Raw genomic sequence first — 16,310 nt, forward strand, 5'->3', positions numbered from 1 at the left:
AACTCTCCTACCCCCTTCAGCTTTGTTTCGCTTAGAGCCAGGACATCCAACTTCTTTTCATTCATAACATCAGCAATCATCTGTTTCTTGTCATCCGCACTACATCCACGCACATTTAAGCATCCCAGTTTTATAAAGTTTTTCTTCTTCTCTTTTTTAGTAAATGTATACAGGAGAAGGGGTTACTAGCCCATTGCTCCCGGCATTTTAGTCGCCTCATACGACACGCATGGCTTACGGAGGAAAGATTCTTTTCCACTTCCCCATGGACAATAGAAGAAATAAAAAGAACAAGAGCTATTTAGAAAAAGGAGAAAAACCTAGATGTATGTATATATATATATGCATGTGCGTGTCTGTGAAGTGTGACCAAAGTGTAAGTAGGAGAAGCAAGATATCCCTGTTATCTAGCGTGTTTATGAGACAGAAAAAGAAACCATATTTGTATGTCATTATTAAAAATTTTGCAGTATTGAAGACTCCTCAGGTTATCTAGTACCTAGATTCAGTTGTTCAAGTTTTTGGGGCTCAGTAGCTTTGCCACAACCAAATCTCTCTATTTTAGATATTATTTCTTATGAATGATAATGGTGTTTATTTCTTTAAGCCATACAAATAATGTAGTTTAAATGTATTAATGCAATAATAGGCAGTAAAGAAAGCCACTAATTATGCATTGCATTCTGAGCAACTAATCATAGGGCTTACATATTACTTAAGAACTACACATAGTTTATTAAGTAGGACTTCTTGTTAATATTAACCAGATTAGAGTGATATATTATTGGGAGCTGTTAACAATCATAGGTATGTAATAAGATGTATAACCCACACATAGGAGACCAAAATTTATGATGACGTTTCGGTCATTGTGACTAGTTAATGGTCCAAATTGGACCGAAATGTCTTAAGTTTGTCTCGTATGTGTGGGTTATTTGTGTATTGTTCCAGTCATGGTACTGTGCCTCTTTAGTCTGTTTATAATAAGAAACAGTAGTTCGAGGGAGTAAATAATAGGTACGTTGAGAATATAGTCTCTGTACTCAAAATGGTCCAAAATTTGAAACTAATTTTTTTTATGCACACTTAATTTTGTATGATTTATGGTTTCTAGTTTTGCAAGATCTTGAACCCTTTCAGGGTTGGCAGGCCCTCTCCCAACCCTGTTCTCAGGGTCGGTAAATATTCGATAAAAAAAGTTAATTTTTTCTTATGAAAAGATAGTTTTTTTTTTTTCTAAATTTTATAGGCTAAAAAAATTTTTTGCCATCAATACTTACCAAGATATGGAGGCGTGAAGTTGACAGAAATTGAACCGCATACGGCAACATCGCCGACTGCCGGTCACCCGGTAATAGTTTATTTTGCTTTTTTTCTACTTTTTTCTTTTATTTTTTAATATTTTATTTTTTTAAGTAACTTTTATGGCCTCTGAGACCAATATAAAGACTATTTGGTATATATTCACTCATGATATACTACACAATAACAGCACAAACTTTGCTGTCATTGTATTGTTTACAAAACATGTTTACACAAACCAACAATAAAAAATGTTGTTTATTACTATTTTTCTATCATATATATACTCATATAGAGTCACTGGACAGGTTCCTATAGCTACAAGAGGTTCTTAACCCTTTCAGGGTCCGTCCCGTAGATCTACGGCTTTACGTTCAGGGTCCAAACCGTAGATCTACGCCATGAGCTCAGCTCACTCTGATAAACTGTGAATGGTACATTTGGGCCTAGATATGAGAGAATACATCTATGTGGTATGTGTGCACCACATAAAACAGATCCTGCAGCACACTGTGTATAATGAGAGAAAAAAAATGAAATCATGATTTTTCGATTAAAACAGCAACTTTGCAGTGTTTTTTCGTATGTTTTTTATAGTTGTATTTGCGATTTCTTGGTCTCATTTGATAGAATGGAAGACATATTACAGAAATAGAGATGATTTTGATTGGTTTTAGCACTGGAAATGGCTTGAAACTGAGCTCAAAGTAGCAGAAATGTTAAATTTTTGCCAATATTCAAGAGTAAACAAACGACCTCACACGTCTAATACACGTCAGCTGGTGGGTCTAATATACATTCACAAATATGCTGATGATCTTTATACAATTATTACAGTATTGCATAACAGTAAATCTTCTATTTTTTGGTGTGAATAAAAATTCATTATGTGAATAAAAATAAAAATGGAATTTATTTGTAAAGCCTCAAAACATAACTAATGAACAGAGGAAATGTTAGTTTAGTGCCAGGAATGCCTAAATTGTTCATTCTGGACCCTATTTTGAAATTGGAATATTTTGAACTTTGTGTTAAATTGGCCAAATTAACAATTTCCGATCACTTTATTTTGTAGTTGAAACATTTGACTTGGCGATTTCTTGTGCTCAATCGATAGAATAGAAGTAATACTAGTGAAATAGCTAAGAATTTGGTTGATTGGAATAATGTAATTGGCCTAAAATGGGAGTCAAAGTCGGCAAAATCGCCGATTCGTAAATATCGCTGACACATCAAAATTCGCGAGAGCATAATTTCGTCAATTTTCCACCAAATTTCGTACTTTTTGTTTTATTACCTTCACAAAAAGATTCTCTACGATTTCATAAGAAAAAATAAAAAATTTTTTTTTTGAAAATTCTTGGACACTGGTGCGTGACTCCAGATTTGGGCCTTGGACCCTGAAAGGGTTAAAGCTTGTAGTAGTGTGGGGGTGGACTTGTAAATATGCTGAGTTACCAGTGTGTTGTGTGTCACAGTGATGCATCATACCACCACTCACTAACCTCACTGCCTTCCACAACACATCCCTTCCTCCTCACACACCTACCTTCCTTCCTTCATTCCATCCTCTCATCTCTTCTTACCTACCGTCCCTCCTCCTTCCTCTCATCTCTTCCTACCTACTTTCACTCCTTCCTTCCTTCCTTCCCCCCTTCCTTCCTTCCTTCATTCCCTCCCTCCTTCCTTCACTCCCTCCTTCCTTCCCTCCCTCCCTCCCTCCCTCCCTCCCTCCCTCCTTCCTTCCTCCCTCCCTCCACCCCTCCCTCCCTCCCTCCCTTCCTTCCTTCCTTCCTTCCTTCCTTCCTTCCTTCCTTCCTTCCTTCCTTCCTTTCTTCCCTCCCTGCTAACCTTTCTTCCCTTCCTCCTTTCTTCCCTCCCTCCTTTCTTCCCTCCCTCCTTTCTTCCCTCCTTCCTTCCTTCCTTCCCTCCTTCCTTCCTTCCCTCCTTCCTTCCTTCCCTCCTTCCATCCTTCCCTCCTTCCTTCCTTCCCTCCTTCCTTCTCTCCTTCCTTCCCTCCTTCCTTCCCTCCTTCCTGTTAAAGTGTGAGCAAGGTAACATGAAATGATTCAAGGAAAATTGGTTAGGTGGGCTTCAGTCCTGGAGTCAGAAAGTACAATTCATTCACTCTGAAAGAGAGGCAAGGATGCTTTAGTTTGGTGGGCTATTTAAACTGTTGTCATCACACTTCTGGGAAGACGATGATTTAATGAGTAATGATGAAAGTATTTCTTCTTTTTTAGTTCATCTTGCCTGAGTAAGATGTGGCTGGTATACTTAAAAAGAAAAATCGTAAATGATTTTATGTTTAACACACCAGCTCTCTCCCACCCAGGTAGGGTGACCCGTAAAAGAAGAAACACTTTCATCATCGCTTAATTTATCACTGTCTTGCGAAAAGCATGCTGACATTACAGCTCCAAACTGCAATATCCTCATCCCTCCTTCAGAATGCAGGCACTGTATTGCCTACCTCCAGGACTTACATACAAAACCTTTACCCCCTCCAACTTTTCCTGAGATGACTTCTACCCCACTTTCCTTCTACTAGTACAGATTTTTTACTTAGTTAAGATTCTTATTTAGAAATTTGGTCAGACACAATCCATCCTCACACGGGAGTATACATGAAGAGGGTTTTGGGGGTCAGTGCCCCCATGGGCAGTATTAAAAGGCTGGAGCAATACACAGATAACCCGCTCATAGGAGAATGAAACTTATGAACAAATTTTATTTCTTGGCAAGATTGCATTGAGATTATGAAATTAATGTAACGAGTTGCAATGCAAAGAGAGCCACTATCATGCCTTGGCATTATGGGCAGACTTACAGACTACTTAATACTAAAGGAAATGATCATAGTTTAAGTTATACATCTGTTTTTATTTATAGTAGACAGTAATTTTGCTAAAATTACAATAGTTTCAATAATAAATACAGTGGAACCTCAAATATCGACCTTAATCCGTTCCAGGAGTTAGTTCTAAATTTGAAAAGTCTGAAAAGCGAAGCAATATTTCCCATAAGAAATAATGGAAATGCAATTAATCCGTTCCAGAAACCCAAAAATATTCACAAAAAAATACATTTCAGAGGGATTAATTATAGTTTTACATTTTTTTTTTTTTTTTTTCAACAAGTCGGCCGTCTCCCACCGAGGCAGGGTGACCCAAAAAAGAAAGAAAATCCCCAAAAAGAAAATACTTTCATCATCATTCAACACTTTCACCACACTCACAAATTATCACTGTTTTTGCAGAGGTGCTCAGAATACAACAGTTTAGAAGCATATATGTATAAAGATACACAACATATCCCTCCAAACTGCCAATATCCCAAACCCCTCCTTTAAAGTGCAGGCATTGTACTTCCCATTTCCAGGACTCAAGTTCAATTATGTATTAATAGATTTAAATAAACATATAAAATAACGAGATATAAGCGACTATTGGCAGAAAGGTGGGCTAGTGCAAAGATGAGTAGTGGGGGGGTTGAAGAGGGTTGGAATAGTTTTAAAAATGCAGTATTAGAATGTGGGGCAGAAGTTTGTGGTTATAGGAGGGTGGGGGCAGGAGGAAAGAGGAGTGATTGGTGGAATGATGAAGTAAAGGGTGTGATAAAAGAGAAAAAGGTAGCTTACGAGAGGTTTTTACAAAGCAGAAGTGTTATAAGAAGAGCAGAGTATATGGAGAGTAAAAGAAAGGTGAAGAGAGTGGTGAGAGAGTGCAAAAGGAGAGCAGATGAAAGAGTGGGAGAGGCACTGTCAAGAAATTTTAATGAAAATAAGAAAAAATTTTGGAGTGAGTTAAACAAGTTAAGAAAGCCTAGGGAAAGTATGGATTTGTCCATTAAAAACAGAGTAGGGGAGTTAGTAGATGGGGAGAGGGAGGTATTAGGTAGATGGCGAGAATATTTTGAGGAACTTTTAAATGTTGAGGAAGAAAGGGAGGCGGTAATTTCATGCACTGGCCAGGGAGGTATACCATCTTTTAGGAGTGAAGAAGAGCAGAATGTAAGTGTGGTGGAGGTACGTGAGGCATTACGTAGAATGAAAGGGGGTAAAGCAGCTGGAACTGATGGGATCATGACAGAAATGTTAAAAGCAGGGGGGGATATAGTGTTGGAGTGGTTGGTACTTTTGTTTAATAAATGTATGAAAGAGGGGAAGGTACCTAGGGATTGGCAGAGAGCATGTATAGTCCCTTTATATAAAGGGAAAGGGGACAAAAGAGATTGTAAAAATTATAGAGGAATAAGTTTACTGAGTATACCAGGAAAAGTGTACGGTAGGGTTTTAATTAAAAGAATTAGAGGTAAGACAGAATGTAGAATTGCGGATGAGCAAGGAGGCTTCAGAGTGGGTAGGGGATGTGTAGATCAAGTGTTTACATTGAAGCATATATGTGAACAGTATTTGGATAAAGGTAGGGAAGTTTTTATTGCATTTATGGATTTAGAAAAGGCATATGATAGAGTGGATAGAGGAGCAATGTGGCAGATGTTGCAAGTTTATGGAATAGGTGGTAAGTTACTAAATGCTGTAAAGAGCTTTTATGAGGATAGTGAGGCTCAGGTTAGGGTGTGTAGAAGAGAGGGAGAATCTTCTTCTTCTTTCAACGTACCAGCCGTATCCCACCGAGGTGGGGTGGCCCAAAAGAAAAAACTGAAGTTTCTCCTTTTAAATTTAGTAATACAGTGGACCCCCGGTTAACGATTTTAATCCGTGCAAGAGGGGTAATTGTTATGCGAAATAATCGTTATGTGAATGAATTTTCCCCATAAGAAATAATGGAAATAAAATTAATCCGTGCAAGACACCCAAAAGTATGAAAAAAAAATTTTTTTACCACATGAAATATTAATTTTAATACACACAAACTGAAAAAGGCATGCACACTTACATGACACTTACTTTTATTGAAGATCTGGTGATGATTGATGGGATGGGAGGAGGGGAGAGCATTATCTTCTTACTGTTTAGAAGGGGAATCCCCTTCCATTACGACTTGAGGTAGCAAGTCCTTTTCCGGGGTTACTTCCCTTCTTCTTTTAATGCCACTAGGACCAGCTTGAGAGTCACTGGACCTCTGTCGCACAACAAATCTGTCCATAGAGCTCTGTACCTCCCGTTCCTTTACGATTTGTCTAAAATGGGCCACAACATTGTCATTGAAATAGTCACCAGCACGGCTTGCAACAGCTGTGTCAGGGTGATTTTCATCCATAAAGGTTTGCAGTTCAACCCACTGTGCACACATTTCCTTAATCTTTGAAGTAGGCACAATGGATTCCACAACTGGCATAGGCTTCTCAGGGTTAGCCCCAAACCCTTCAAAATCTTTCTTAATTTCCATACTAATTCTCACCCTTTTTACCACAGGGTTGGCACTAGAAGCTTTCTTGGGGCCCATGGTCACTTATTTTCCAGAAACAGCACCGAAAACACTGTAATAATACGAAATATTCCGAGTGTATGCTTGGATGTTACCGCGGAGGCTGGCTGGTAAACAATGGGACGGGCGGCACATGTGAGGCTGGCTGAGGGCACATTGGACGCGTCTCGGACGAAAATCGGTGAGCGGGTTTTTAATCGGTATGCGCGGCAAAAATTTTGCGATAAAAGTAAGCGGTATGCGGAAAAATCGCTATGTGATGCCATCGTTATGCGGGGGTCCACTGTATATACAGGAGAAGGGGTTACTAGCCCCTTGCTCCCGGCATTTTAGTCGCCTCTTACAACACGCATGGCTTACAGAGGAAGAATTCTGTTCCACTTCCCCATGGAGATAAGAGGAAATAAACAAGAACAAGAATTAGAAAGAAAATAGAAAACCCAGAGGGGTGTGTATATATATGCTTGTACATGTGTAGTGTGACCTAAGTGTAAGTAGAAGTAGCAAGACTTACCTGTAATCTTGCATATTTATGAGACAGACAAAAGACACCAGCAATCCTACCATCATGTAAAACAATTACAGGCTTTCGTTTTACACTCACTTGGCAGGACGGTAGTACCTCCCCGGGCGGTTGCTGTCTACCAACCTACTACCTACAGAGGGAGAATACTTCCCGGTAAAAGTAGGTCTTAGACAGGGATGTGTAATGTCACAATGGTTGTTTAATATATTTATAGATGGGGTTGTAAAAGAAGTAAATGCTAGGGTGTTCGGGAGAGGGGTGGGATTAAATTATGGGGAATCAAATTCAAAATGGGAATTGACACAGTTACTTTTTGCAGATGATACTGTGCTTATGGGAGATTCTAAAGAAAAATTGCAAAGGTTAGTGGATGAGTTTGAGAATGTGTGTAAAGGTAGAAAGTTGAAAGTGAACATAGAAAAGAGTAAGGTGATGAGGGTATCAAATGATTTAGATAAAGAAAAATTGGATATCAGATTGGGGAGGAGGAGTATGGAAGAAGTGAATGTTTTCAGATACTTGGGAGTTGACGTGTCGACGGATGGATTTATGAAGGATGAGGTTAATCATAGAATTGATGAGGGAAAAAAGGTGAGTGGTGCGTTGAGGTATATGTGGAGTCAAAAAACGTTATCTATGGAGGCAAAGAAGGGAATGTATGAAAGTATAGTAGTACCAACACTCTTATATGGATGTGAAGCTTGGGTGGTAAATGCAGCAGCGAGGAGATGGTTGGAGGCAGTGGAGATGTCCTGTCTAAGGGCAATGTGTGGTGTAAATATTATGCAGAAAATTCGGAGTGTGGAAATTAGGAAAAGGTGTGGAGTTAATAAAAGCATTAGTCAGAGGGCAGAAGAGGGGTTGTTGAGGTGGTTTGGTCATTTAGAGAGAATAGATCAAAGTAGAATGACATGGAAAGCATATAAATCTATAGGGGAAGGAAAGAGGGGTAGGGGTCGTCCTCGAAAGGGTTGGAAAGAGGGGGTAAAGGAGGTTTTGTGGGCGAGGGGCTTGGACTTCCAGGAAGCGTGCATGAGCGTGTTAGATAGGAGTGAATGGAGACGAATGATACTTGGGACCTGATGATCTGTTGGAGTGTGAGCAGGGTAATATTTAGTGAAGGGATTCAGGGAAACCGGTTATTTTCATATAGTCGGACTTGAGTCCTGGAAATGGGAAGTACAATGCCTGCACTTTAAAGGAGGGGTTTGGGATATTGGCAGTTTGGAGGGATATGTTGTGTATCTTTATATGTATATGCTTCTAAACTGTTGTATTCTGAGCACCTCTGCAAAAGCAGTGATAATGTGTGTGTGTGGTGAAAGTGTTGAATGATGATGAAAGTATTTTCTTTTTGGGGATTTTCTTTTTTTTTTTGGGTCACCCTGCCTCGGTGGGAGACGACCGACTTGTTGAAAAAAAAAAAAAATAACATTTTACTTACCTTTATTGAAGTTTGGTGATGGCATCTGGAAGATAGGGAGGAGGAGAGAGGGAGTTGGGATTAGTGTTTGGAAGGAGAATCCCCCTCCATGAGGACATCAGGTATCAAAGCCCTCTCTGGGGTTACTTCCCTTATCTATCTTTTAATGCCACTAGGACCAGCTTGAGAGTCACTAGACCCTTGTCTCACAAAATAACTGTCCACAGTCTTCTGTTTCTGGTGCCACTTTAAGATTTCCCAAAAATGGGACGTGGTTCTGTCACTGAACTGGTTGCAAAGATGGCTTGTTTCAGCTTGCTCAGGGTGGTACTTCTCCACAAACATTTGGACATCATTCCACTTTTGTATTATTGCCTTCTTCACATCTATGTTATTTCTCACTTTCTTTACCACAGGGGTACCACTAGCAAGTTTCTTTGGGCCCATTTTAGCTTATTTCACAGTCCCACAATCACTAAACATAATGAAATAATCGTAAAATGTTTGAATGAGAGTGCAGGTTAGTGTTCATTCAAGCATCAACAAAACCAGACTGGCTCACAGTGCCTGCGTGGGGACATGGACAGAGCAGGCTGCTGGACAGGTCCGGTACCCAGCGGTTCGAAAATAGGGGCGAGTTCGATAATAAGGACAAAGTTGGTTCGAAAAAAGGGTTCTTTTTTCGAAGAGTTCGATAAGTGATATGTTTGAAATTTGAAGTTCCACTGTATTGAAATTATATTATGGGAAGATAACATTGTGAGCTGTTGAAAGCAGTTTACAGTATGAGAATGCTACAATTGGATGTAAGGCAGTATTGCTTTGGGTAGGTATGTATACTACAATGTAGTATTATTAATGATGTATGAACAATGGGTGTCTAGTTTTGAAGTTTTAAGATTTAGGTAATTAAGAGATTAAATATTGAGTATTTAGTTTAGGGTGAGTAGTTGCTTTTTGAGAAGAGTCTTAAATTTGTGTTCAGACCTGGTTACTTTAGTATTTACTGGTAATGAATTCCAAATTTTGGGGCCCTGTATGTGCATAGTTTTTACACAGTGTGATATGGACATGGGGTACATCAAAAAGAGATCTGTGTCTTGTATTATGGTCATGTGTCCTGTTAAGGTTGGTGAGGAGAAGTTTGAGTGGAGGGTTTATGTTTGAGTGTAGTGTTCTGTGTATGTAGTAGGCACATGAATAAGTATGGATATTCTTAACGGTGAGCAGTTTTAGACTTTTGAATATTGGTGGAGTATGCTGTCGAGAGTGGGAATTTGTTATCATTCTGACTGCAGCCATTAAGTGATTTAATGTTGATGTTGATTCTCATGCACAAATTCCATATGTGATATAAGGGTAGATGAGTGAATGATACAGTGCAAGGAGAGCTTATTGTTGAACATAGAACCGTATCTTTGAATGTATGTCTACTGTCTTAGAGATTTTCTTGGAAGTTTGTTGTATATGTGTCTGGAAATTGAGGCTACTGTCAAGGTGGATTCCTAGGAATTTTCCCTCTGTGAGTCTTGTGATGGGTGATCCCTTTAGCGTTATGTTAAGTGGAACATTTGCAGCTCTGTTTTCAATATTTTGATCCAACTTGGACTCATTGTCTTTCTCTCTATTTCCCTCTACTTCTCCCTCCCCCTCCCTTACTCTCTTAACCCTTTGAGGGTCGATAGGCCCTCTCCAAGACTCGTTCTCAGGGTCGGCCAAATTTAAAAAAAAAAAAAAAAATTTTTTCTTGGGAAAAGATAGAGAATCTTTTCCCAATCATAATGACACCAAAATTATGAAATTTGATGGAAAACTTACGGAATTATGCTCTCGTGAAGTTAACGGTCTCGGCGATGTTTATGCATCGGCAATTTTGCCCACTTTGAGCCCCATTTTCGGCCAATTCCACTGTACTAGTCGACAAAAAACATGAATATTTCGATAGAAACCACCCATTTACTAATTTCAACTATCCAGTACAGTGGTCAGAATTTAGCAATTTTGCCAATTTCACACAAATTTCAAAAGATGCCAATTTCTGAATAGCGTCCAGAATAAACAAGAAAGACATTCCTGGCACTAAAATGACATTTCCTCTGTTCATTAGTCACGTCTCAAGGCCCCTCTTACATTCTTTTGCTTTCCACTTTGAATTTTTATTCTCACAAAAAATAGAAGATTTACAGTTATGCAGACTACTGCATTAGTGTAAAAAATGGTATAAATAATATTGGCACACTTGCAAAAGAATATTAGACTCACCAGTTGACGTGTATTGGACGCTTGGCATGATTTGTTTACTTTTGAACTTTGGTAAAAATCGAACATTTCTGCTACGTAGAGCTCAATTTCAAGGTACTTTTCATTGTAAAACCAGTCAAAATCATCTCAATTTCTGTAATATGTGTTCCATTCTATAAAATGAGACCAAGAAAACTAGAATACAACAATAAATACCATACGAAAATACAGTGCAAAGTCGCTGTTTTATTCCAAAAAAATGGTCAGTTTTTTTTTTCTCATTATGCACTGTGTGATGCAGGGTTTTTTTTATACTGTGCACACTGACCACATAGACCCACTCTTTCATATATAGGCCTACCAGCTTTCTCCCACTAGATTTGAGGGCGCTAGAATTTAGGCGTACTAGTATGTCAAAAACCCTGGGTCGTAAGCCGTACTAGTACGGCCAAAACCCTCAAAGGGTTAATGGAAATACGGAAAGTTTACCTACTTGTTTGTCCTAAGTGGAGTGATGGTGGAAGGTGTATTGAAAGTAAGTATGAGGGAGGGGGTTGGAAGGGAGGAAGGCAAGTAAACTGTACCAGATGTGGGACATTTGCGACAACAAAAATGTAAATACATGTAATGTGATAAGTCTACATGTCTTAATTCTTTAACTCCCTGCCAGTTCTTCCTTGCCCTCTCTGCACTTCTTATAAACAGTTAATTTGTTGCTGGCAATATAACTCCCAATGGGACACAAGGGACTTCTTTTTGCCAGCACAGCAGTAATGTACAGGTCCTGGATAAAGCTTGGACTGTGCAAACTTGTAATTAAGTGTAGTTGGTCCATTTTATTGAGCATTAGACTGGACTGGGCAACCATTCTATATAGCGGATTTGGTCCTCTTCACTGCTATTTTAATCAGACATCCCATTACACGTAAATGTTGAGCATTTGTCCAGCCACATTTTTGTCTTTTTTATCTGACATCCACTTTCTGGGGGTCCATTTTATCGGACATTTACTGTATTGAACATTCTATCATTTTTATTTTTTTTTTACTTTCAGAAAGCTGCTCTGACCCAGTGTGAGAAAGATATTAGAACAGCTAATATCAAATTTGATGAGACATTAAGTAGTTTTTCACTGATGGAGGCTCCACAGCTTAGTGCTTCTACTACATTGATGACTGAAACACAGGTATGTGTTAATTTTTTTTTTCAACGAACCAGTTGCATCCCACTGAGTCAGGTGACCTAAAATGAAAAATGAGTCTCTCTCTTTGTAAATTTAGCAATGTATACAGGAGAAGGGGTTACTAGCCCCTTGCTCCCAGCATTTTAGTCTCCTCTTACGACATGCATGGCTTACGGAGGAGGAATTCTGTTCCACTTTCCCATGGAGAAGGTATGTATTAATGTGGTATTTTAATGGGAAAAAATAATGTTCCCAATTTATTATATACAGTAAACTGTTATATTACATGGTAGTTACATTTCTGAAAACTCTGTGTTAGGTAAATCTGTGTTAGATAAACTGAAGAATTTATGGGAAAAATTGGGTTACGTTCCTGGGACCCCCAAAAATGCCAGACAACTTTTTTAGAACTCCAGATCTTACAAAAATAAAAGTGGAGATGTAATTCTAGTTCAATGTCATGATGTATTATGTTGTTTTTACTGCTTAAGACTACAACTGCAACATAAATAATAGTACAGTAGGGCCCCACTTATTTGGCAGGTTAGGTTCCAGGCTACTGCCGGAAAGCAGACTTCGCCGGAAAGCAGAGCTCCATTTTTTCCTTTTATAAATGCATATAAATGCCAGATAACAAGTTTACACTAACATATATTAAGCTAGCAATAGAACTAGGCATTAAAAAGTAAAATACACACACAGTACACTCATTATTTACCTCAAAATATTTGTAGTCTTAATGTAGGGCAAAAGGTGAGTAGTATTTACTCTAAGAAGTCAGGTGTAGTAGCCCTCCTGGCCACCCCACCCACACATACTATACTACGATGCTTAAAGCTCCCTAGAGTGATACTGCATATACAGTACAGTAGGGCCCCACTTATACGGCAGGTTAGGTTCCAGGCTACCGCCGTAAAGCGGAAATCGCCGTAAAGTGGAACACCCTTTTTTTCCACTTATAAATGCATACAAATAGTAGATAGCAAGTTTACACTAACATATATTAAGTTAGCAATAGAACTAGGCATCAAAAAAAACAATAAAAAAGTACAATACACACATAGTGCACTCATTACTTATCTTAAAATATTTATAGTCTTAATCTAGGGTGAGACAAGTAGTATTTATTGTAAGAAATCAAGTGTGGTATGTATGGTAGTCAGCCGGGCTACCATACCAGGCCCCACAATATTCTATTACATTTAAGCATCCCAGAGCGATAAAATGCATATACATTTTACTTATTACTTACCTTAAAATATTTGTAGTCTTAATCTAGGGTGAGATGAGTAGTATTTATTGTAAAAAATCAAGTGTGGTATGTATGGTAGTCAGCCGGGCTACCATACCAGGCCATTCCACCCACACATATATTCTATGATATTTAAGCATCCCAGAGCGATAAAATGTATATACAGTTCACTCATTACTTACCTTAAAATATTTGTAGTCTTAATGTAGGGTCGGGAGTAAGTAAATGAGATAAAACGAATAAATGAGAGAGAGAAAGAATGAGTGCATGAGAGAGGACAGGTGCAGAGTTATGTAAACAAACCAGGCGAAGGTAAGTTTTGTAAACAACAAAATGTACACGTCTGGTTTGTGTACAAGTTACATTGTGTACAGGTTGTCTCTACATTGATACGGTAGAATAAATAAAGAAGAACACTCCCATTCTCATGTAACATCATTTTGAGAAGAAATGACACTCTGAGTGAAGGCAATGGAAATAAGTCACTCTGACTTTTTTGGGTTATCCTAGGTTCTCTACACATACGCTGTTGTGTATGATAATCTATGTAACTGTATTTGTTTATACCTGAATAAACTTACATACATACGAAAGGAATAATTTTCTACAGTTACCCCCAGTAACACATTTTCTCTTACGTTAGATTAGAGAAAATGTTATTCTTGGTGTCACTTGTACAAGTTACCTGGCTACGACATCTCATATTTATGTTTATTTATTCTATTGTGGGGTGTATTTATCGTCTTTATATGTTACGTATCGTGTTTATTATATAATTTTGAAAAAAAATATCATGGATGGATTAATGAAAATGTGTATATTAACGTAATATACGACATTTAATGAGACTCGGTGATTGTTATTATTATTATTATTATTTCTAATATGCCGTCACTTGTGCAAGTCGTCTGGCTGCCACATCTCATATTTATGTTTATTTATTCTACTCTGGGGTGTATTTATCATATTTATATGTTATGCATCATGTTTATTATATAATTTTGAAAAAAATATCATAGATGGATTAATGAAAATGTGTATATTAACGTAATATACGACATTTAAATGAGACTCGGTGATTATTATTATCATTACTAATATGACGTCTCGAGATATAAGATACTCTTACTGATTTTAATGTGTACCTGCATGCCAGCACAGTGTGTAAGTTTATTTAGGTACAGGTATACATAAGTATAATTATCAGAGTATATATAAAATATGAAATAACTTTTAAAAACACTTGAAATTTTGGAGTTTCCAGACAAAATGGAGAGACTTAGTGCTGACGGATCTCACAGAGAATGTAAACAAACCGGGTGGGGTGCGGTGACCATAATAGAAAGTCAGGTGGGGGGAGCTGTATAGCGAGTTTTGGTCATAATTTGAAATGACCGTATTAGCAAAACGCCGTAAAGCGGGGCCCTACTGTAGATGCATTACTTACCTTAAAATATTTGTAGTCTTGATGGTCTTAATTTAGGGTGAGAGGTGAAAAGTACTTATTTGTAGAAAGTCGTGTGGGAGGAATGGCATCCTGTCTGGCCACTGGCACTTATACCTACTATGACATTAAGCTCCCTAGAGTGATAAAATGCATATATAGTATACTCATTAATTACCTTAAAACATTTGTAGTCTTAATGTAGGGTGAGAGGTGAGTTTTATTTGTATGAAGTCATGTTAGGAAGTATGGGTAGCCAGGAAGGGCAGCCCTCACCACCCAACCCCACCCACACATAATGTAAACAAACCAGATGAACACGTCTGGTTTTGGTCGCTTTACATTGTGTACAAGTTGTCTTCACATTGATACAGTAGAATAAATAAAGAGAAACACTCCTATTCTCATGTAGCACCATTTTTAGAAGAAATGATACCCTGAGTGAAGGCATACGAAAGGAATAATTTTTTAGTTACCCCCGGTAATATTATAGTGTACACATTGTCTCTGATATTGGACTACAAGTTGCCTGGCTACCACAAGTCCTACAAGTCGCCTGGCTACCACAAGTCCTACAGGTTGCCTGGCTACCACAAGTCCTACAAGTCACCTGGCTACCACAAGTTACCTGGCTACCACAAGTTACCTGGCTACCACAAGTCCTACAAGTCACCTGGCTACCACAAGTCCTACAAGTCACCTGGCTACCACAAGTCTTACAAGTCACCTGGCTACCACATCTCATATTATTGTTAATTTATTCTAATGTGGGCTGTATTTAGATGGATTAAGCAAAATGTCTATATTAACATTTTATATGATATTTAATGCTCCTTAGTGATTATTATTGTGTAATTATTATTATTAATATGGTGTCAAGACTAATAAGACACTCTTAGTGATTTTAATGTGTACCTGCATGCGAGAAAAGTGTGTAAGTTTACTCAGTTTTTTTTTTTTTTTTTTAGCAAGTCGGCCATCTCTCACCGAGGCAGGGTGACCCAAAAAGAAAGAAAATTTCCCAAAAAGAAAATACTTTCATCATTCAATACTTTCACCTCACTCACACATAATCACTGTTTTTGCAGAGGTGCTCAGGATGCAACAGCTTACAAGCACATACATAATAAAGATACACAACATATCCCTCCAAACTGCCCATATCCCAGACCCCTCCTTTAACCCTTTAACGGTCCAAACGTATATATACGTTCACGTGCGTAGCGCCCCAAACGTATATATACGTTTTCTTTGTCATTCATTCAACATTGCCACGCTAAGCCTGAGTCACCTAGACATGAGAGAATGGGTGTGCGCACTCACTGTGCGCCATATTAAAATAATTGGGGACGCCTGGGTACCATATGCTCTTTTTTCCTATTAAAAAAAATTAGTTTTTTCTCTCAAAAAAATTGGGGCGCTATGCGAGTGAATGTACATATACGTTTGGACCGTTTAAGGGTTAAAGTGCAGGCATTGTGTTTCCCATTTCCAGGACTCAAGTCCGGCTATATAAAAATAACCGGTTTCCATGAATCTCTTCACT

The 16,310-nt window shown here is 38.3% G+C and overlaps 1 protein-coding gene across 3 annotated transcripts in view; it reads left to right on the forward strand.

Moving 5' to 3' along the window:
- Positions 1-16,310, forward strand: part of Cog8 (conserved oligomeric Golgi complex subunit 8) — a 79,424-nt gene that overhangs the window by 42,500 nt on the left and 20,614 nt on the right. For all 3 annotated transcript variants that reach the window (XM_070087475.1, XM_070087474.1, XM_070087476.1), the window contains exon 10: positions 11,940-12,071. In XM_070087475.1, coding sequence (XP_069943576.1) covers positions 11,940-12,071 — 132 coding nt within the window. The remainder of the gene's footprint in view (positions 1-11,939; positions 12,072-16,310) is intronic.

The sequence above is a fragment of the Cherax quadricarinatus genome, chromosome 22, assembly GCF_038502225.1.
Source record: "Cherax quadricarinatus isolate ZL_2023a chromosome 22, ASM3850222v1, whole genome shotgun sequence".
In the NCBI taxonomy this organism is placed as follows: domain Eukaryota; kingdom Metazoa; phylum Arthropoda; class Malacostraca; order Decapoda; family Parastacidae; genus Cherax; species Cherax quadricarinatus.